The sequence below is a fragment of the Brassica rapa genome, chromosome A04 (genome assembly GCF_000309985.2).
Source record: "Brassica rapa cultivar Chiifu-401-42 chromosome A04, CAAS_Brap_v3.01, whole genome shotgun sequence".
Taxonomy (NCBI): Eukaryota; Viridiplantae; Streptophyta; class Magnoliopsida; order Brassicales; family Brassicaceae; genus Brassica; species Brassica rapa.
In genome coordinates this window covers 16,308,399-16,330,899 of record NC_024798.2, presented here as the reverse complement: position 1 = coordinate 16,330,899, position 22,501 = coordinate 16,308,399, and the positions used below count along the sequence as shown (strand labels likewise).

At 36.0% G+C, this 22,501-nt stretch overlaps 5 protein-coding genes and 1 long non-coding RNA gene across 16 annotated transcripts; 1 reads left to right on the top strand and 5 right to left on the bottom strand.

Annotated features, from left to right (window-relative positions):
* Positions 1–569: 569 nt before the first annotated feature.
* On the bottom strand, positions 570–1,584 carry LOC103865062. The gene is made up of 4 exons (XM_033289732.1): positions 1,444–1,584; positions 1,247–1,357; positions 914–1,081; positions 570–806 (listed from the first exon to the last, which is right to left on the bottom strand). Exons 1-4 carry the CDS (start codon positions 1,507–1,509, stop codon positions 723–725), a joined length of 429 nt encoding a protein of 142 aa, XP_033145623.1. The 5' UTR covers positions 1,510–1,584; the 3' UTR covers positions 570–722.
* Positions 1,585–2,771: 1,187 nt separating this feature from the next.
* LOC103865061 lies at positions 2,772–4,273 on the bottom strand. Of its 2 annotated transcripts, XR_004457293.1 has the most exons (3): positions 4,126–4,273; positions 3,976–4,045; positions 2,772–3,419 (listed from the first exon to the last, which is right to left on the bottom strand). It is a non-coding gene; the product is annotated as an uncharacterized LOC103865061 (long non-coding RNA). The 2 variants fall into 2 exon arrangements; XR_632351.3 differs by having other exon boundaries at positions 3,976–4,213.
* Positions 4,274–4,550: 277 nt separating this feature from the next.
* Positions 4,551–8,869, top strand: LOC103865060. 2 transcript variants are annotated; one of them, XM_009142840.3, is made up of 8 exons: positions 4,551–6,012; positions 6,127–6,350; positions 6,563–6,624; positions 6,710–6,931; positions 7,018–7,138; positions 7,391–7,713; positions 7,784–7,928; positions 8,008–8,869. In XM_009142840.3, the coding sequence occupies exons 1-8, from the start codon at positions 5,598–5,600 to the stop codon at positions 8,299–8,301; spliced, it is 1,806 nt and encodes a 601-aa protein (XP_009141088.2). In that variant the 5' UTR covers positions 4,551–5,597; the 3' UTR covers positions 8,302–8,869. The 2 variants fall into 2 exon arrangements, with proteins under 2 accessions (XP_009141088.2, XP_033145612.1); XM_033289721.1 differs by having other exon boundaries at positions 4,551–6,350.
* LOC103865059 (histone H1.2) lies at positions 8,782–9,965 on the bottom strand. Its single transcript, XM_009142839.3, has 2 exons — positions 9,696–9,965; positions 8,782–9,605 (listed from the first exon to the last, which is right to left on the bottom strand). Exons 1-2 carry the CDS (start codon positions 9,891–9,893, stop codon positions 8,991–8,993), a joined length of 813 nt encoding a protein of 270 aa, XP_009141087.1. The 5' UTR covers positions 9,894–9,965; the 3' UTR covers positions 8,782–8,990.
* A 4,406-nt stretch (positions 9,966–14,371) lies between these two features.
* On the bottom strand, positions 14,372–19,060 carry LOC103865058 (BTB/POZ domain-containing protein At2g30600). Of its 6 annotated transcripts, none has more exons than XM_033289720.1 (13): positions 18,828–19,060; positions 17,531–18,320; positions 17,075–17,404; positions 16,775–17,005; positions 16,282–16,443; positions 15,942–16,154; positions 15,791–15,838; positions 15,654–15,712; positions 15,435–15,567; positions 15,255–15,329; positions 15,074–15,154; positions 14,851–14,919; positions 14,372–14,753 (listed from the first exon to the last, which is right to left on the bottom strand). In XM_033289720.1, the coding sequence occupies exons 2-13, from the start codon at positions 18,314–18,316 to the stop codon at positions 14,535–14,537; spliced, it is 2,406 nt and encodes an 801-aa protein (XP_033145611.1). In that variant the 5' UTR covers positions 18,317–18,320; positions 18,828–19,060; the 3' UTR covers positions 14,372–14,534. The 6 variants fall into 6 exon arrangements, with proteins under 6 accessions (XP_033145611.1, XP_009141084.1, XP_009141083.1 ...); XM_009142836.2 differs by having other exon boundaries at positions 17,531–18,323; positions 18,828–19,031; XM_009142835.2 differs by having other exon boundaries at positions 17,531–18,323; positions 18,654–18,945.
* An 898-nt stretch (positions 19,061–19,958) lies between these two features.
* On the bottom strand, positions 19,959–22,234 carry LOC103865057 (probable WRKY transcription factor 21). Of its 4 annotated transcripts, XM_033289728.1 has the most exons (5): positions 21,585–22,225; positions 21,439–21,499; positions 20,630–21,332; positions 20,439–20,564; positions 19,959–20,341 (listed from the first exon to the last, which is right to left on the bottom strand). In XM_033289728.1, the coding sequence occupies exons 2-5, from the start codon at positions 21,440–21,442 to the stop codon at positions 20,197–20,199; spliced, it is 978 nt and encodes a 325-aa protein (XP_033145619.1). In that variant the 5' UTR covers positions 21,443–21,499; positions 21,585–22,225; the 3' UTR covers positions 19,959–20,196. The 4 variants fall into 4 exon arrangements, with proteins under 4 accessions (XP_033145619.1, XP_033145620.1, XP_033145621.1 ...); XM_033289729.1 differs by having other exon boundaries at positions 21,439–22,234; XM_033289730.1 differs by lacking the exon at positions 21,439–21,499 and having other exon boundaries at positions 21,585–22,216.
* Between the last annotated feature and the right edge of the window lie 267 nt (positions 22,235–22,501).

The following is a 22,501-nucleotide window of genomic DNA, read 5'->3' as shown; positions in this document are numbered from 1 at the left end:
ACAATATTTTTTTTTTTGATAACCGAAAGTGTCTGGCGGACCGAGACCCAACCGACTAATTCCTTGGAGGTCTGTTCACCGGTGTCAAACAGACCCGGTTGCTCGCGATGAAAATTAGATACCTATGTTGACTGGTCACACAAACGGATAAATTTGAGTTTGGTAGGTTTCAAACCCGGGGTGCTTAGCACTTTTCCAAGTTCGCCGTTACCACTCGATCACGCTTCTGTGGTTAGCTAGAATGTTTAGGAATCAGTCTCTGTGTATGTGTTTATTATTCTACATCAATTTGATCGAGACACTGAAATGCAAAATTTGTGAAAACTTTTCTCAGATAGCTGCTTCTGTTAGAATCTTTTACTATTCTCCCTAAGTAAACTGAGATGTATATATTTTTGTGTGTGTAAATGACGAGGATTTATTTATAGAGGTTTAAAATTTATTGGTCTTCACTATTTATTTGAAAAACTACACAAATAAACAAACAGATTATCAAAAGGTAAAACCAGTCTGTTAAAACCACAAGTGCAAAATTAAGCCTTTGGGACATAGAGCACAATACTAGTACGTAAAGCAATAGATTAAGATTTGGTATTATTGTAAAACAGCTTGTATCAAAATATAGTGCTTCCCAAATTTTATAAAATATAAAAAAATATAAATGTCGACAACATCGATAGTCATTTAGAAGCAAACGTTCAAATATAAAACCGATCACGAGTTCATAGCCCCAAGCCTGCGTCCTCCCCATGACCAGAGCGGCAGAGCCCTAACCATTGACTTAAAGGCTTCCAAGCTCGTACAATCTGCAGTGAGGGGGGAGACACATAGGTAAATGGATGGTAAAATAAAGACATGATATGACAAAGATATCTCAAATCCAGAATAAGACTAGTGGAACAAGATAACTTACAAGATGTAAAACTACACATCCGAATGAGATGAATGCTAGCATGCAAAGTAACATGTATTTGATTGTCACAACATCAAAAGTTATGATGATAACGAGGCTTGCCAGAACCAGAAGTGCGAGGAACACAATAGCCTTGACGCTTCTCACGAGACATTGGGACTTGGGATACTGAATTAGATTAACACATAAACTCGTATGAGTTCTCATTATAAATATTTTTGAATAACTAGACTGAACCGAGAACTGAGCATAAACCTTTTGGCTGAATGCTCAGGCCTATCACACCAAGAGCTAGAAAAGACATAATATTTATAACTAAATTCAACAACATACATTAGTCTCGTATGGCGATGGTTCAACGGGTGGTTTTTCATTTCTCGACTTTCGACGCTGGATATTGTCAAGTAACATACTCTTCAAGTGCTCTCTTTGAAGTGAACCTTCCTACAATTTCACAATTAATCAGGACACTTCAATTTAATTTGCGATCAACTTAACAAAAACAGAAAAATTGTGCTTGCTTATATTACCTGAAAACCAAACATAGTTTCAAGCATAGAAAAAGGGTCCTCGTTTGCTGGAATAGCCCGGGGCATCTTCGCATTCGTTGATATTCACTATTAGGAAATAATGTTCATAAACTGTTTTTTAGAGCAAAAAAATGGTAATTATGTCCCTTTAGACTAATCTATATTTTGTGTCATATTTTCCTATAACACCCTTTAATATTTTTGAAAATAATTTTAATAAATAGTTTAACAAACAAAAAAATTTTGGAAAAATAGTAATATTTGTTAAAATACCTATATGAACTTAATGGTATTTTTTCCAGTTATAAAAAAGTTAAAATTATAAATTTCAGATTATGTTCTAAAAAAAGTAGAAATGACATTCTACGAAGTATAAAACAAAATCTATTTTTTTCATTGAATCTACAATGTTTAGAATATGTTATCTACGTAAATAGGAGTATTCTAAAAATATTTAGAATACACATTCCGCGCTTAACCTATCATTCTAAAAATTTTAGAAATCAAAATCTACACATTAATCTAATTCTAAAACATGTAGAAACCGACTTCTACAGATTTACTATAAATCTAAAACATGTAGAAATCAAATTCTAAACATTACTATAATTCTAAAAAACTGTAGAAACCGATTTCTACAGATTAGCTGTAATCTACGGATAAGAAATCAGTTCCTAAAGATATGGAAACAAAATATTTGGGAATATTCACTTTTATATTTTGAAAAAAAAAAATCGATTTAAAAAAAAAAACGAAAAAGGAACAAAAAAAAAACGACAAAAAAACCTTGGCAACCTTCTTAGCCGTCTTCTATATTCCATTGATTGTTTACAATATTTTCACAAAATTTTTACATTATTTCTATCATGATTCATGTCTATGCTTCATGTGGTGTTTGGGAATTGGTTGTATCTTCAGGTTGGAGTTTTAATGTTGATAAAAAAAAATGGGGAAGGTTTCTTGCTTTGGAATTGAAGTCCTCTCTGACAGAGTTACAGAAAAACGTTATAGAGGATTTTGGTTTTGAAGAAACAGATGCTGATTTGAAGTTGAGTTACCTTCCTATTGGATTGATCAATTCATCAAAATGTCCATCAGTGATCATTGGAAACTCAAGGCAAGTTCACAATGTTTTTACCATGATTCATAGTCGATTACAAGAATGATTTATATTAACTATGTTTCATGTTTTTCAAAACTACAAGAATGATTTATATTAACTATGTTTCATGTTTTTCAAAACTTTGTTTAAGTTTCATGTTGATCTTGTTTGTTGCAAAGGATATCTTGTGGTTTAGAGTTTCGTTTAGGGTATATGTTCTCATTTGTGGTTTAAAAATTCGTCAAACAATCACTTATAAAAAAAATCATGTCTAAACATTACGTTAAACTGTCACGCATAAAAATCCAGTCTAAAAATCATTGCAAAATCATAGTTAAAAATCATGTTAATATGAATGCTACTGATCCGTGGTGGTCATCAGGACTGCAACTCCTGCTCTGCCCCAGTCCTCGCCTTTGCCTAGGAAGGCGTGTATCACGCTCTGCATCTGCTGCTCCTTCGGCTGTCTCCTCTGCAGCTGCAGTGTCTGCGTCCCTGTGTCTAGCAACGTCGGGAACGTCTGTAGTAGTCTCAGTAGACATGTTATAGATGGGACTGAAGCTGGAGGTGGTGGGCCTCTGGTACTTGCGAAAACTCCCTACAGCTGCTGCATCATCATCGTCAATAGCTTCATTTGTGAGTGTGCGGTCCATGCAAACTGCTCATTTGGTGTACCCTCAAGTGGTGGTGGTGGGAAGTCAAACTGGCCGGTGTAAGCTGGGAGAAGGTACTCCATGGTAGAAGCATGATTTTAAACAGAAGAACCACCTCGGTGTTGCTTAGGTCCTGGAGCTGAAGCTAGGAAATGGTAGCGTAGCTCAGGAGGTGGTAAGAATGTCATGTTCTCATGAGATGTCAAAGCGGTGATATCCGGCTGTGAAAATAACAAAGCAATAAAAGCTATGACATTAAACAATAAGGTCTCAGAAGCTCTAAAGACTTGCAATTACAAAGCACTCATATGCTAAGCAAATCAATACAATGAAGCGTTCAAGTTCAGAACCAAACAAGCAAAGCACAAAACATGGACCCCCATATCAAAAACGTAAGTGATTCTGAACATGAAGGAGTTCAAAAAAAGGAGCACAAGAACAACAAAAGAACAACAAAAGGAGATTCAACAAACTGACCTAAGCTACAACGACTCACAACATGCAAAGAACAAAACAAACTGTCCTAAGCTACACGACTCACAACATGCAAAGAACCCAGCAAGAGCTTATAACATATGAGAAATCAAAAGAACAAAACAAAGAACAATGAGATTATCAAACAAATTTTCGATTTTTGTTAACAAAAAAAGGAGATTATCAAACACTGGTTTTGAAAGCATGAAACTATTTTAGGCCTTAAAAGAACCGGGGAAGATCTTATCACACATGAGAAATCAAAAGAACAAAACGAAATACCAAGGAGAAGAAATGACTTACCTTCAATTTCGACAGGAGAAGAATAGATTCACGCCGGAGATGGAGAGATTCACGCCAGAGATGAAGATAGCTTCTCCCACACATGAAAGTAAACACGAGATTAAAACAAAAAAAAAAACGAAATCGAAGAAGAAGAAATGAAGAACACACCGTGAGAGGAAAACCGGAGAACACACTACGCCGGAGAAGAATAGCCGTCGTGGGTGGTGGGAGAGATTCAGTCTTCGTTGTCGCAGAGAGGAAGGGAGAAGGTGGAGACTTCGTCGGGGGTGGGGGGATTGGTTTAGATTGAGATTTTTTTTTATGTTATTTAAATTATAATATATTTAATTATAAATTTAAAATTAAAATTTTGATTTATTAATTTTAATTACAAATTAAAATTTATAATTTAAGGGTATTGTTGCCATTTTGAAAATTATTAGTCTAATAGGACATAAAACATACTAGATTAGTCTAAAGGGACAATGTTAGTGTTTTTTTGAACTAAAAAAACAATTTTCTCTTATTTATATAGGGTAGATCTTAATAATTTTGTCGAGAGAAATAATTTAAAATAGCACTTAAAATTGACATTTTCCAAAAAAGAATTATGAGAAATTATTTCTCTTTAAAAAGTTTAAGGAAACATTTATGAATGTGTATGATATCTTCCTAAATTTGAGTTATATGCATATTTTAGGAAAATATTACTGAATAAGTATAATATTTTTTAAAGCCTTTCTTCAAAAAAAAAAGAAATATCTCTTAAAATTTAGAAATATATTGATAAATATGTATAATATCTTTATAAATTGTAAGAAAGCTTTATTAATGTGTATTTAAAAATTTAGATTGTTTATTTTATTTTTTGCTGTATATCTAGGTTTTAGCGTTCATAAAATAAATAGCATATTTTCTCATGACACCACATCATCATTTCATATTTTCAAAGTGTGATACATTATTACTTTATACTGTTTTTAATTGTTCACTTGATTAATTATGTGGAGTTATCTAGATTTTAACACTTATAATAACTATCATCCATTATTATTTTGATAATTAAAAATTGAAAATATATTTATTTATTAAACATATATTATTCATTAATTTAAACAAAAAAATAATTTACTATAATTTAGACTTACCAAATATATTTATATAGTCTAAGGGAATATTTATGTTTAAATAATGATACATTTATATTTTTAATTATTAATGAAAATAACATATTATTATTTAGTTTTAAATAATGATACATTTATCTTTTGAATTATTAGATCAACATATATTTGGTAGTCCAGAACTGAAATATCGCACATAAAATCCAAAACAAAAGTCTAATTAAATAGATTATATAACCTCACAGTTTTTTAAAACACATGATCAAAAAGATAAAGGGCATATTAATAACATAGTAACCAAATCTATTCTTTCAAACTTTTTCTCATACATTGACATTCTTTGCAAAACCGCCAATATGTTCCAATAACAATGACAAACAACTAATCAACTTAACTTAAGAGTCAGTTTACATATCTTATGTTATATAATAGCCTTGGGTAAAAGAGTTTCTAAAACCTTTCAAAAACACAACATACATGGAGAATAAGATTCTTGGCTACACAAAACAAAATTAAATGGTCAAAACCACAAGAACATCCGGAGTAATAGGGCTCAAAAGCTATTTTAGTACAGTACAGCAACACGTGGAGAAAGCAGATACATTGTCTCCAAACACAAAACAAACTCAAACACCACTAGTCCCAATCTTAAGAGTTTTACCAATCTTGAATCTCATGTCTCTTGATGATCCCCAAACCGAATCCATTCATATGCTTAACAGATCATCAATGTGTGTTCCAGAGTTTAAAAGCAACAATGACAAGACGACCTTCTCGCAGATTTTGTTAATCACATCCATTGGCTTGCTCTTAGCCCTTGCATTGCATTACCGTCTCAGGAAGATACGTCACTCCAAGAACATCCCTCGTCTCAGACGGTCTCACAAACACAAAGGCCATGAGAAGCTCGAGAGATTCTCTCACTACGTTGGTAAAATCAATCTACATATTATCCTCTTCGAATTCTCCATGATCATATACATTTTGATGCATCACCATAAGGACATGTTGTTTTGTGTTTTTTATTTCTTTCTATTTGTTGCAGTGCGTCAAATGGGATTCAAGGACAGGAGAGAATGTCCTCATCTCTGCAAATTAGCCAATGAGTACATAAGGAAATCAGGTTGCTGCGAGGAAGACATCTACAGTTTCTTCTCTGAAGAGCCTGATGCTGATTCCCTCTTCATTAAACTCGTTGAGGAGTTTGAAAGGTGTATTCTCAGTTACTTTGCTTACCACTGGAGCCATGCAGATCTCATGATCAGTCAGGTAACATTAGACACAAACAAAACTTTTAAGATCCGAGATTTTGGAGGCTGGCCATTTAGTGAAAGTTTTAATAAAAATAAATTTTACAAATTTGAGAACTTATTTCTATGAAATTTTTTTCAAAACAAATTGTGGGTTATAGGCCGATGTTTCACTTGGCAATGCCGAGGACCGGCCTTGATCCTTAGTTGTTAACATGGATTTTGTTACAGATACTCAGCGCTGATGTTGAGCCTAAAAAGAAGCTCAAGCACATTGTCATGGCTGCAACAAGGTGATCTTAAACCAAAAAAATATATCCAGATTGTGTTCTTCTTTGGTAATTTTCCTAAATGATTGTTCCTTGGTTGGTATAATAGGGATCAGAGGTTTGAGAGGGTGACTAAGAATCTAAAAGTGGCAAGAGTGTTCAACACATTGGTAGAGGAAATGAAAGCAATGGGGATAGCATCTGTTGATGACTCGGAATGTACAGAAGTAATGGCTCCAGTTGCACACAAGGACAGAAGCCCTGTTCTACTCCTTATGGGTGGTGGTATGGGTGCAGGAAAGAGCACTGTTCTTAAAGAAATTCTTAAAGAGTAAGTAAAAAAGATCTAATATATAAAGTTCATTTAGATCTATTCATTTGCCTGTAAACATGGTTGTGTGTGTGGTTTGGGATCAGACCATTTTGGGCAGGAGCAGATGCTGTGGTGATCGAAGCTGATGCTTTCAAAGAATCTGATGTGATATACAGAGCTCTAAGCTCCAGAGGCCATGCTGATATGATCAAGACTGCTGAATTCGTAAGGTTCTTTGTTTCCAATAGTTCTCTATGACCGTCTCTATTCTGCGGTGCGGTTCTAATAGTAATAAAAAAGTACAGATATATGTATATATGTAGAAATTTTTGTTACTATTAACTGCGGTGCGGAGATACAAGGGATCACTTTTAGTAACTCTTCCAATAAATATATATATATAAGAACAAAAAACAAGAAACATATTACCTTATGATATTATTCAATATCCACAAAAATGTTTGAAACTCTTGACAGGTTCACCAATCATCAACAGATGCAGCATCATCACTACTCGTTACAGCTCTCAACGAAGGGAGGGATGTGATAATGGATGGAACACTCTCGTGGGTACCGTTTGTGGTACAGACCATAACCATGACAAGGAATGTGCATCGCCACCGTTACAGAATGGGAGCTGGCTACAAGGTTGGTGAAAACGGAGACGTGATAGAGAACTATTGGGAACGCATAGGGGAAAGACAACAGCTGCAAGAGGATGGGAAGGAGAGAAAGCCATACAGGATAGAGCTGGTTGGAGTTGTGTGCGATGCGTACTTAGCAGTGATTCGAGGCATTAGGTGAGAGCTGTTGGTTTAACTAGTTCTCAAACAAGTGTGTGTGTCTGTTCCTAACATAAGGTTTATGCAGGAGAGCAATAATGTGTAGAAGAGCGGTGAGGGTGAGATCTCAGCTGACATCTCACAAGAGGTTTGCAGATGCGTTTCTTACGTATTGCAACATAGTTGACAATGCGAGGCTTTACTGCACCAATGCTCTTGAAGGTTCACCAAAGGTTAGAACTCTGACAATGTTATATGTAAATGAAGTGTGAGAATCCATGGTGAGACAATTGTGATTTTTTTTGTGTGCAGATGATAGCGTGGAAAGAGAAGGAGAAGACATTGCTAGTGGATCCAGAGGAGATAGACTGTTTGAAGAATGTAGGGAGGTTAAACGAGAATGCAGAATCAATTTACGAGCTGTACAGAAGACCAAACCCTGCCTGTGAAGCTGGATCAATATGGAAAGACATTGTGCTGTCTCCTTCCAGGTTCAACATTCAGCAGGAGCTCAAATACTCAATTCAGAAAGTGGAAAGATTCAAACAGTGTCTCCAAGATACACCAAAGTCAGAAACAGAGCAAAGTGATGTACTTTCTTCCTAGCTTTGTTTCATTCTATGTAAGAGATGTGTTAAAGGCACCAAATGCATCATATGATTCAGACAAAAGGTACTAATCTCACCTTAAAACTTTCCCAAGTTTGTTGTTCTTAAAGTAGACCAGTTCCTTCAAAGCATAGTATGTTGTCTGCATTATAATATTCAACAAGAAATAAGCATGAACACATTGAGACAATGCTCTAGATTCATACAAGAATCAGTTCAGGCAGAAAGAACTGATTCCTTCAAAGCATAGTATGTTGTCTGCATTAAAACATTCAACAAGAAATAAGCATGAACACATTGAGACAATGTTCTAGATTCATACAAGAATCAGTTCAGACAGAACTAGACGAGCATTAACCATGTAAGAAGCTTAAAGCAGACCAGTTTCTTCAAAGCAGCAATGAAACAAGAACTTTCAACAAGGAAGAAGCTAAACACGTTGAGACAATGTACAAGAATCAATTTAGACAGAAGTAGATGAACATTAACCATGTAAGAAGCTTCATTAAAACAAACCAACAATTACAAAACAAAGGGTTTCAAGAAGAAACCAGAAACAACGAAAAGGTAAAAAAAGCTTCTTCAAGGATGATTCAAATTATACAAGACTACCCTAAAGAAGCTAACCACCATCACAACCATGTATTCAATCTCCCCCCTCATTCACTACCCTAAACCCCATCTCCTTCACTTCTTCACCTTCCTCGTCGAAGCCCTTTTCGCCGGAGACTTCGCCTTCACGCTCTTAGCAGCCGGAGCCTTCGCCTTTGCCTTCTTAGTCACAGCCGCTGCCGCTTTCTTAGCAGGAGCAGCAGCCTTCTTCCCTGGAGACGTTCTACTCGAAGTCCTCGCCGCTTTAGCAGGTCTCTCCTTAGCCTTAGGCTTAGCCGCAACAGCTTTGGTCTTTGAAACAGCCGCCACCGTCTTTGTCTTCGTCTTTGGTTTAGCCTTCGCAGCGACTTTAGCCTTTGGCTTCACAGCTGCTACTACAGCTTTTGTCTTCTTGGTTCCTTTAGCTGCCGGTTTAGCAACTTTAGCCTTCGGTTTAGTAGATACGGTTGCCTTCTTAACCGGAGCCGGTTTAGGAGCAGCAGAAACGGCGGTTGATTTAGCAGAAGGGAGCTTGAAGGAGCCTTTGACTTTGACTAGCTTCCCTGAAGCGACTAGTCTCTTGAGATTGACGAGGAGAAGCTTCCTGAAGGTAGGGGGAAGCGACTTCTGCTTCTCCTCTATGAACTTCTGAATCGCGTATTGGCTAGATCCGGTTCTCTCCTTCAACGTCGTGATCGCATCCTTAATCATCTGCAAAATCGATTCAATTCAAATTAAACCAAATTCAAAAAACCTAATCTCAAATCATAAAATTAGATCGAACCGAATCGAATCTGATACCTCTTCGTAGGTAGGGTGAGATGAAGAAGCTCTCTTCCTCGGAGACTTAGCTGCAGGCTTCTTCTTCGGAGCTGCTGCTGCTTTAACTTCCTTCGTCTTCTTCGCTTTACCTCCCTTAGCCGCCGGTTTCTTCTCACTCGCCGGCGCCGTCACCGTCTCTTCGACGTTGGTTGGAACGGTTTCTTCCTCTGCAGACATTTTTTTTTGCTATCTCTCTATTTGAAGAAGTTTAAGCGATTGGATGATGAAGACGAGAGCTTCGGAAATGTTTATATAGTCAGATGTGTAGTTCCTATCTCTTCTCTGATTGGTTGTTACGATGAGTACTCGGATCGGTGTTGCTGCTCAGGTTTGAATTTTAGCCGTTGGATATGAAGATATCGACGGTGTGGAGATGAGGAGTGTGGGTGTGAGGATGTGGAGGTTAATGAATGTGGGATAGGTGCTTTTGGTGTGCTTTTAGGTTCGATTGAATTTGTCATAACTTGAGTTATACTTTATGAAATTTAATTTTTCTTTTTAGAGCTTGTAGATAATTCTGTAAGGTTTCGTTTGAATGTTTACTCGTGTTAAACGGATTAGTATTAGGTGAGAAAATCTGTTTTGAAGCAAGGTTGGTCGAAACTGTGGTTTGTTTTGATAGTATTCAGGTATATTTGGTTTTATGGAGAATGCTTGTGGGGAGATTATGAGTGTTTGTATTCATTGGAAACTAGACTAGTCAAGGAATGTAACGAACCAAGAATTGTTGAAATCGGATCTTGTTTTGGTGGAAAATCAGGGTATTGGAGTCGACCGAAGATGACCATCTTCTAGTATATGGTGGTGCCACACACAACTTTGTTGCATGTGTGATGTGTCTACCTTTTAAAGAGTCTCAGCTAAATAAACCAGAGATTTATGTATTGGATTCATTTTCATAAATTAATTACATCGTGTAATGATTCGCTATAATATATTTGTTATCAAGTTATATTTACAAGACTTAGTTTCACAATAATGATGATGTCTGCAACTATGCATCTACCTTCTAATAGCATAGAAGTCGTTTTATTATCGGTAACAATATATATGATTCTCATTAGCAAACACATATCTTTGTAATGAATACAAAATTTCAGACCTTACGTTGCTTTACCTTTTTATCTAACACATAGTGATCTAACCCAATTAAAATCAAAAACGAATAAATTGACCTGAACTATATATTTCATTCACTAACGATAAAGAATTTGTCTATAGACAACCATAGTTGAATAATTCCAGATTTACATTTATTTTTATAAACAGGGGTACTCTTAAGAAAAAAGCTTCAATTAATATATACAATACTAAGCCGCTAAGCAAGATAAGAACCTTTAATTAATCTCCTTTTCGTGAAAGTAAACGTGTTAGACATTCCACCAGTCTTTCATCCGATTATTAACTGCGTTCTAATGGTTTGCTTTCGGATGTCATGCAGCTCCATTTTACGAATACCAATAGAAGCTAATGTTGGTTTCAAGATACTCTCAAGTCCTAATTAACAATATAACAATAACCAGCCATTAACAAACATGCAAATTAATAACAAATGAACTTCTTTCGCTGTGGATCTAGTAACGAGCTAGTATATGGTTGATACAAATGTCAATTTGTTTTCAGTTTATCGATATACTGGACATGCTAAGTTGCTAACAAATTAGAGTTATGCTCCTGATATCCTTCCATAACTATAAATCTATATATGATAACTTTTTAGTATCATCTACGTACATATGTTTTAAGAATATTATGACTAGCTTGATTACTTGGATTACTTGTCAGTTGTCACCGCCCCTTATCTATATAGAATGAATAGATGATTATCCACTGTCCACACATGTCATATATTCCTAGTGCACACGCCAAAGTATTTACAGAATATTCAAAAGATTTATGCAATTAAGTTTGCACGGCGCTATAACTGTTGTTCGGACTTTAGGACTTGTGATAGATTAGACTAACAAAACATGAGATACGGAGACATATATAAGTCAGGTAAGAAGGAAATCATGGCAAAAAAAGGAAATTAGTACTATTCATGCCTTAGCAAGGCTCCGGATATAAATTTTCAACAAAATTGAAGGAAATCATGGCAAAAAAAAAAGAAAGAAAGGGAGAAGTAGACCATTAATTATCTGTATTCCTCGAATTTAGACTAATGGGATTCAAGTAGTGTTGACTCTCTGTATGTAAATGGACTTCTCTAGATTTAGGCAGATTAATCAAAATTTTGTTGCAGTGCTTGCATGTTTAGAGCCATGAGAAATGATAGGTTCAATCTTTTGTCTCCATGCACAATGTCAAATACCTACGACTAATGGGCTCGGACCACTAGTCCATTATTTTCATGTCTTTTCCAATCGGTTTTTGGACACAAACAAGTTCGTTATGCACATAGTAGTATTAGTTATATATATGCACTAGTGATATCAGTTAAAACCCCGTGTTTTGATGGAGCCATCAGTGCTTGGATAGAAGTAGAACCATGAGAAATGAGGATGATTAGTTTAATTTTCGTTCGCACATACGTAAAAGGTACTTTCAACTTAATGTCACCTACCCATGTTTGTTACTATATCAATAAGTATTTAATTGTTATTATGAATATTATTGTTCATATTCATCTAAAAATGATTATCAAAAAGAATGAAGTAACTACTGATAATATATGTTTTATTTACCAAAATTAATGAATTTGATCATTTCCACGGTGTACACACAAAAAACAATTATTCGTTCCCTCGAACAACATTGATTTAGTGGGAGAAAATAAAAATAATCAAAATGCAGGTTATAGAATAGTACTCTAGAGGCGTATAATAAGAGTAGTGATGGAAATGTTCTTGAAATGATATTGGTCGACGAGCAGGTTTGTCCTTAACCAAAAAAGGATCCTTAATATGGTGTTTTAAATATTAAAGCATGTAGATTTTTTTCAAAATATTCTAAAACCATTAACTAAACTTCGATGTCATCTTGTTTTTTTTAACTGTAGTAATTTGTGTGTTTACATGGAAATTATATATATGCTCAAGTTGAAGAATATCTTATTAATAAACACTAAAATGTTCTCAAAGAAAGTCAAACTTTCATCATCAATGCTTTTCAATTGATGGATTATCTTGAAGAATCTAGGACCAATCTTCATCCTTTTAAAAGTTTTGAATTATAGTGAATAAAAAAATTATACTTTAATTATTACCATTTATATTTGCAGATGTGATTGGTCATGTACTCATGTATATAGTGAATGTTAGACCAACGCAGAAACTTAAAACGAAGATCTTGTTTTACAACTAGATTTAGAAATAAACAGTGACAAGAATGTAATAATTTTCATTTGACATGTACATTATGGACCAACTTTGCCTAAAGGTGATCGACTCCACTGAAGAAAACAATGCACCAACTGTAATATATGTTGTTAAGTTTGCATGCATCAAAAATTATAAATGTAAATTTATAGTTTTTATGTTTTGATACATTATTTTCCACAGAGATAAGCCATGAAATTCTAATATTTTGATATACTTATATCCAAAAATTAATGACAATAAGAAATTTCTAGAACACTTCCATAAAGCCTATGACAGCATAATCACAACCAAACTATCAATATAAGTCTAGCTCAATTATCTACCATGATTTGTAAATCACAATACCAATTTTATATCAATCACATGGGTTGTTTATTTAAAGAGAACACTAACATGTTAGCTGTTATAAGGCATTACTTGCGTCTCTCAACTCCATCTCAAATCAGCTCATTTGCAATTTATTAACTTTCAAAAGACATCCTTAAAGAAAATCAGATTCTAGAGTCTCATTTGGTTGAAAGGAGATACCATAACTATCAGAATCAGCTTATAAATGTAAATTATCGTTTAACTATTACTTAACAGCATCTCTAAAATAAAACTTACTTTTCTTTGAAAATGGGATAACTTCGTAATTGAGCTGAATTTTACTCAAATTTTATCCTATTTTAGAGTAAAAATAGAGTAATGAACAAAAGATAAAAATATTGTTCTATTTATTGAGTAAACCTTTTGTTTATTTTGTTATAAAATAGAAAATTTATTGATGTTGGAATATTTTTTACTCTAAATTCTATTTTGGAATCAAATATATAGTATGCTTGGAAAATTCTATGAGTTAAGTCACATTGTGTTGATAACTATTCCCACAACTCAAGACACGCAGTTTTCAAGAAACTGTCGAACAATACACAAGTACATTTCAACAAATCAATCAATAACCTAATTATTCCACTAACAAGACTCAAACACACCGTATCAAAAATAAACACATTCCGAAGGCTTAAAAAAAAAATACATACTTCGAATTCTTGGTCTTTCCTTCCAAATTCACAATTAATAAATAAATAGATAGTTTACAAAACTTTGATAGAAAAATTTACCAAAAAAAAACTTTGATAGAATAATTAGGGTGCGCAGTTTAAGATATGTAAGACGCAATAGATGTTACATTCTATAATAAACAGACACAAAGTAGACCTCATTTGGCATCGAGCCATCCACACAAAGACCCCAATAGACGTTACTACTTACTACATCGTCAGGATGTTTCCAATTTTATTTTATTTTTACCACCAGGAGACATCTCTTGCAAGAAAACCACAACAACCCAAATGGAATTAGCTTCACGTTTCTTGAGAAACACTTTTCCTGGCCACTTAAATTTTATTCTCTCAGTAGTTTTTCCAAGATTCAAAGATACAACAAAAAGTAAAACAAAAAGCACACGTGTGTAGTGGAGAGTAGTTAACAGGCCATTTCATTACAAGTGTAGTTTTCAACGGAAGTAACCGTAGAGTTCCAAGTAGCAAATGCAAAAGTTCCACGGAGTTGATGTGTCTGCCGTTGGACCGGTCAGAACCAGCCTGAAAAATCTGAAGGGAAGTAACGCATTTGCTGCTGTGATTGGCCACGATGCAAACTGACCAGCCTTGCACATCGTTTGGTCGTTCTCGTGGACTCTCAAGTCCGTCCATGTGTTCCCATCCATTGATCCCTTCATACCCCATCAAGAAGACACACATAATCTTCCTTAAGCAGCTTGTCTTAACAAAGACATCAAGTCTTATGCTGAAAGATTTAGATTAAGATACCTGAAACTTCCAAGACCTTGCGTATGCTCTTGACCCGTCTTGTCTGAACGTGTAGTAGTTGCACATAAGCTGCATCCCCACAATCCTCAGCCATGTTAGTTTCTTATATATGGAACTAAAAAACACAAACTATTTTGCTTCTAGTCTGTGAGAGCATGGTTTATGAAGTTCTTAAACTGCATCAAACAGAGGAAGTGATAGAAAGAGAAGTTATGGAGGAGACCTGGTGATCTTCGCCTAAGTCCACCATCCACCAGGAAGATATACGTCCGTCTTCCATCCTAGGCCCTGCAAAGGAAGTACCCTGTTGCCCAAAAAAAGAGTCAAAATCATATGATTTAAAATTGGATAGTTCAAGCCAAGTTCCAATCATATAAGAAGAACAAGCCTTGGTGGACCCATACCACATATGTTTTTGAAGCTAAAGCCTTCGGATCAGTAAATCTGGAAGTGGGGCTGCTTGATGTAATGCTGATTTTCTGGAAACATCGAGAAATTCAAAACATAAGTAACTCTTGCTCCAGTAAAATTCATTGTTCTTGTTAAATGACTACAACAAAAGTGAGATGAAATTGAGTTTAAACCTTTGCGAGAACAGGGTTGACCCATTGATGACTCCCATAAGATGTACCAACAAAGTGAAGCACACCATTGCTATCCCCATCACGTATGTACTGAAGCTCCTTGAAACTCGATCTCCGGTGTTGGAGCCTTGAACTAGAGATGAAAGCTTTAGTAACTGACTATTCTTACGTCGCTGGAGATGTTTATAATCAAAAGATACATGACTATTTAATTCTTACGTCGCTTCATTTCCTGGGCATGTCAATCTAGAAGCCAAAAAACTAGCAGCTTCCTTTACCTGTACACAACAACACACAATAAGAAAGGGCATGGAGAGAAGAAAAGTCTTGAAAGAAACAAAATGTTACAAACTTACAAGACGATTGAATACTGGGATTTGTCTGCTTAAGTTGCTGTTTCCTAACTGCAATATCATTAAAGCATAGATGACATCAGTATAATCAATTTAACAGAAAATGTTATAAGTTCATCTAGCACAAAGGGTCAGGACTCAGGATCTGCTTTACCTTCTCAAGCAACTCGTATGGCAACAAAGAGAAGCGTACATGAGGCAACAAGTCATCAAGTGACTGAAGTCTTTCTTTGAACAAAGTTTCTGGATTAGAATAGTTCATTAGCTCATCTATTTCTTCCCAACGCTGTGGCTCCTCAGCTTTCATGCACCACATTAGAACAGCATCAAGAATCTTCTCCTCAGATGTCACTGTTAGATCTACAGACTGCAAATTCAGGAATTATTACATGTTGCAATCTTTTTTACATGCCATAAAAGGTTGAGACATCATTCATCATTCTTCTTGAGAGGTTATAATAAGATTAAGAAGGTTGGTGCAAGAGAAAACACACCTCAAGAATATCACTGAAAGTGGCCTGATCTAACAAGACAAAGTCCAAACTCGCTGTGGTACAGTAGTCAAAGTGCATGGAGAACTTCCTCTTGCACATCTCCTCAATGAGTTTACATGATGAGATAGACGAAACCACTTGTAGAACTGAGCATACAGAATCCTGCAACAAAAGTTCTGAGGTTAGCTTTCACAAAACGCCCAAAATTGTCTGCTTCCACGCCCAAAATTGCATAAAAGAGTTATTCTTGTTGTATGATCTTCTTCCAAAAAGAGAACACCCTCCCTGCATGTAATATATACATGGAACAATATTAATATTTCGTTTCTTTTTCTTTATTTTTTCAGAAGGCTGAAGCCACAACTCCACGGCTCGTTAAACTCTCTACCATACAGAACCCATATTGTAACAGATATAACTGGAAAAGAAGAGCAACATGATAGCAAAAGAGAGAAGCATCATTTACTGAAGAGGATTGTGAAGAAAAAATCACCTCGGAGAGGCACTCTAAGAGCATTTTGCAGCATTCTTGATGAAGTGGAACAACTCCAAACCGGTCAGCTAGAAAGAGAAGATGGATCAAATCGGTTCCAAAGTTCACAGTGTCTTCCATGTTCAACTCTCCGCTATACATGAAGTTAAGCATAGCCTTGAACGCTTCTGGCGACACATCGGTTAAGTAGATCGTCGACGAGTGGCTTTCACTCATCCCATTTGTAAACATCTGTATGTTCATTGAGAATGAGAATCAAAATTTTCATCAACATCAAAACTGTAAGAGATAGTTTCTCACCTTTGCAAATGCAACACTCCAGAGACTAAGAATGACTTTGTGAGATTGGAAAGTGAGGCCATGGTCACTGAGACATATCTTTACGTCACTATACTCGCCGCTTGAGTAGAACTTCTTCAGCTTAGCCACATCAGCAGGGAAAGCAGTTGGGAACATAAAGCCAGACAAGGGCTGAGAAATTGGACATGATAGTTCAACTCTTTTGCAGGGTTCAGACGCTCTGTCGCTTAGTTTTAAGCGGTTTATATATTCTTCACACTGTCTCACCAATGGCATCACTTCAAAACTAGAACTTAGATCCCTCAATGGAGCAAGTTCTGATTCCAAAATCTACATAAACAAAAAGTTGAAGAATAGCATGAGGAAGATGAAGAATCTCCAAGCTTCATAACAACGGAGAATTCTAATTTTACCACAAATTTTGATACCACTTTTCAAATTTAGCTTCGAAGTTACCTGAGTTCGTCCTGTATAGATATACTGAAGAAGAGCATGAAGAATCGGATACGAGACACCACGAAGTTGAATGACATCTCCACTCAAAGGAAAGCTACCTGAGGCTTGTAAGATAGCCTTGTGAGCAGGTACATCCACTTCCTCATCACCAACAAGAAAGACCGTATCCGATAACTCCCAGCTCTCTAGAAAGTTACCAAGCCCCCATTGTTCATAATCATAACCATTCCCTTCCTCTTCCACCTCATCTCCTTTAACTTCACGGTAATCCACTTGCTTCCACAGAGAGATACGATCACGCGTCACAGGAAACACACTCACATTCCTATACCCAACGTGCTTATCCCAGCTGCTCAACCCAACGTACTGAACACTACAATTAGGCTTGGAGTCCTGCCACTGAAACACCAGGTTCTGAAACGGGTACCGACCTTTCCCAATACTCACCAACCCATCATAGATACTGATCCAGTAACTCTCAAACTCCAAGGAACAGCGACAGAGATCAGAAGACTCCTCGTCCACCACAGACTCCCCATCGACCTGAATCTTCAGCCTCCGGTTCCTGTTGCTGCCGATGATGACAATGTAATGAGGACTGTTGTCTTTCTTGTAATGGTAATGCTGGCTCCCAACGTTCTCTCTGAACACCACGGTGACATCGTTGTGAGCGAAGGCGTCAAAGGCAACGCAGCCTCGGCCCGGTTCACGGAACTTGAGATCGTCGCTCCAAGCGCACTCGAAAGGTGCCACGGTTAGGAACTTGTTCTCCTTTGCAGCAACCATGTTTCTTCTACATAAAGAAGACACAGAAGCAATCATCAACCTCTATTTATATATTTTTTAAAAAAAAATCAAAAAAGGAAAGAATAGGATCCACTCATTCAGACATTTCGACGAACACATAGACCAAACTCAACCCAGATCACACAAAGTAAGATTTTTTTCAGACAAGCTGTGTTTTAAGACAAGATCATAGCTTTTTTATTTTAAATTTTAATTTGTGAAGAAAGAAAGGTCTTTTTCAAAAAAGATTAAAGAGAGCCAGAAACTACTAGAAAACCAACAACTTGGCGGAAAATATCTGAAACCCATTTATATCATCATACAACTGGCGACATACCCCACCATGAGCTTCCCTCCGCCGTCAAATCTCCACCACAACACAAAGGTTGTAATTATAAATTAAAAAAAAAAACGAGAAAAACGACGGTGGAGAGAAAAGGAAGAAGAAAAATATCAACAGACAAAGATTAAATAAAATATTTTTAAGAGGTGGAGGAGGATAAGGGTTTACCTTGTAATCAATCAGGGGTGAGTCATGATCGTGTAAGAGATCTAATCCTTTAAGATTTATAATAAGAAAGTGCCAAAACTGGAAAGTAAAGAACCGTAAACGATGAAGAAGAAGACGACATTTGATGATTGATTTGATGAGATATTTTGTTTTTTAAAATATGCTATCTTTGTGAAGATTAATGGGCCATAAACATCAGAGTATAAGGCCCCATCATAACTCGAGGGTTATACCATGTTAAGTGAGCTTTTGATTGTTCCGACAAAACCTTTGTTAAGAAGCATATATTATGATCAGAACCGTTTTTAAGTGTTGAAAGAACATTCTATTTTGTAACTTTAATCAAAAAGTAGTAATCTAATTTAGAGGTGGACATTTCGATTCAATTTCCGGTTTGGTTCAGTTTGATTAACCCAGTTCGGCTGGGCTTATGATGAAGTTGGTTTTTATTTATGTTTAAAAATGTAACTCGGTTAAAATAAATTTACAAAATATAAAATAAACCAATGATCATTAATATTTCAAAAGTAAAAAAAAAATCATGAAATTTTTGTGGTAAAAACATAGGTTTAAATCAGAAAGTAACAGATACTACATAAATCGTTGATATATTCAGTTACACTGATTAAATTAATACATTGGTTTCTTCTTAGTTTAGTTTTAAACAAAACCGAACCGAATCGTTCGGGTTGTTACAAACGTCAACTTAAATGATTTTGAATATATTTTGGTTTGGTTTACTTCAATTTGATTTGGTTCGGTTCTGTGTGCCACCTCTAGTATCCATAAAAAGATGTATCTTATAAACTTTTTGTAGTTTATAAGACTAGATTCCTCAAATGAAGAAAACTTAGAATCACTACGAGACATAAACTTGAGAGAAACAAAAAGAGTCTTGACAAATCCTATGTTTCTTAATCCTTAAACCAAACCCAACAACCGCGGTAAACTCTCTCGCAACCAAATCCACACCCCAACTAAAAACCACTGCTCCCATCATCACACAAGGTCCATCTATCATCATCCCGCACATAGGAGAGAACACACATAATCAATGAATGTTACATCTTTCGTTCGGTTTTCTAGCATCCATTAAAATTAGTTTTATGATTTTTTGTACTTTGTAAGACATTCTCAAATGGAAGCTGAGATTAAGAAAAATTGCGAAGCATTAAGAGCATTACACTTGATAGAAATAACAAGAAGAAAAAAAAGTCTTGACAAATCCTACGTTTACCCCTTAAAACCAAACCCTCTCACAAGCAAATCCACACCCCAACCAACTACAAGCCCATCATTTTATCACACACAATATTAGAGCAGATTCAACGTCCATCTATCATCATTGCGCACACAGGATCAACGAAAGTTATGTTGTTACGGCTTGAGATGGCAACTTTGGGTGGCTATGCTCTGCTTCATAAGTAACAATAAGCATCGCCGGATCTTCCACGCATCTCTCTACGTGCTTCCTCGCTGGACAACCTCTCATGCTACTGCACTTGTAATATCCCCTGCAATTTTCAACACACCACTTTTCAAAAAAAGACTCATAGTTTACACACCAACTAAAAAGAGAGTGATCAAGCAAGAAGAGTATTATTATTATACCTGGGATAAGGAGAGCCCTTGATTGGTTTCTGACCATACTTTCTCCACGAGTAATCATCAGGAGGGATATCAGCAACCTTGTTGCTTATAGCAGGCACTCTTATCGATCTCCTAACCCTATGTTTCCTGTCAATTTTCCAACAATGTTTTAGTACACCTTTCTTGATTAAATAGAAATATATGCAACTGACCTCTTCTTAGAGCAGTGGCATCGGCTAGAGCTTCCATGTTCGTCTCCTTTCAAGAGGCATTTTCTCTTGGAGTGTGGTAATAAACTCTGATCACCTACCACATGAAAGGAGTTTCTCCCTTCTGCATTGGCCACGCTACCATCTATGCTAAGCGATGAAACAAAGGACCTAGTTGATGACATGGTTGGTGTACAGCTCGAGTTATCGAAGCTCAGACTTATCCCTCCACTGCACTTCCTTAGCATAATCTCAGCTTGATGATGTCTTTGTTGCTGCTGATGTAGATGGTGAGCCTGCAACTGTTGCTGCTGCTGTTGTTGGTTAAGCTGAAGGAGAGGAGGGGCTTTTAAACTGAAAGACCGGGTCCCTAAAGTGAGAGAATCATTGGGTCTCAAGCTCAGTTCATGGAAACCAGACCGGAGTTTCTGAGATGATTCTGGAAGTTGAGTTGTTTGGAGAAGACAAGGATCAAGGAAGATGGTTTGAGACAAATGGGTCAGAGGCTTCTTATTGGCTCTTCTAAACCTGGCATGACCCACACTTTTGCTTAACAGACTCCCAACTCTCTTGAACCTAGACACAGCTTCTCTAGTTTCAGACACTAAACTCCTCCCATGATCTAGTTGATGTAAGAGGTTAAGAACTCTATGACAACTCTCTACAGCTGCTCTGTTGGTTCCTTCTATCTCCTCCATGTCGAGCCCTAATTTTTTTTTCCAAAGAGTGAAGAACAAAAAAGAAACACTAATCTATCTTAGAAACCGAAATGGGAAAGACCCAGATAGTAAAGTTTCCATTTTTACACAAACCCATTCTACAAAAAAGAAGTTGGCTTTCTTAAGCTTGAAGACGAAAAGGTTGCTTCTTTAACTACAAGATCAAAGTAAAAATCAAACTTGATACACCAAAAGGAGAAGGAATTGAGAGAGAGAGAGAGAGAGAGAGTGATGAGGACCTTGGTGGATGCTTGGAGGAAGGAAGCTTAAAAGAGAGAGAGAGAGTAGGGCTGGTGATGAGTTGTCAAACCCAAGATTCCACCACCATCTTCTTTAAAGAGGTTTCGAGAAAACGAAAGGTGTGAAAGAGAAGACTTTTCTTTGACACACGCAGACACACACACACACTCTCTCTCTAGCTTCTGCAATAAACTCAAGGCATCCCCTCCGACTGTTTCAAGAAATCATTTTTTTAAGGAGAAAAGAAAAGAAACTTTATTTTGGACAAAAGCAAAGAGAGAGAAGGGACGAAACCGGCGTCTTACAGAGGTGGGTCCCATTCGAAGACCTTAATTTAGGTAAGATTCGGATTTTTTTTTTTTTAAATTAATTAAAGTTGTCGTAAAGAAGCAATTAGTCTTCTCTGTAATAATCAAACTCCTGACATAAACTTTTGTATTATTTAATTAAAATATAGTTTCATTAAAGAAAATTTAGCAGCTTCATAATAACAGCTGTGGCTTATCTGCCTCATCGTTATATACGAAGTTAAATGAAAATTAATAACGTTTAATTCAAAGTTTACTTTTTGTGAGTAAAACCAAAAGCAAAAGTAGAAGCAAAAGCTTTTTTCTTTGTAACGGTTACTTATTTTACCACAACGTGTCTTTCTCTATGTGTTTAGCATAAAGTTAAGCTTACATGAAGACAAAAGATATAGTTGTAGTAATAAAACTTTTCAACTGTTCCCTTTGATAGGTAAATATTTTCAGCATCCAAAGCTAGTTTTGAAGTTATAAAATATATAAATATAAAGTTTGAAAATATATCGCAAAGAAGAATTAGTCTCCCTGTTCGTAAGTAGTACCAAAAATAGAAGTTACAAGTAAAAACCTTTTTGGTTCTAACGGTTACTTGTTTTACCACAGCGTCTCTT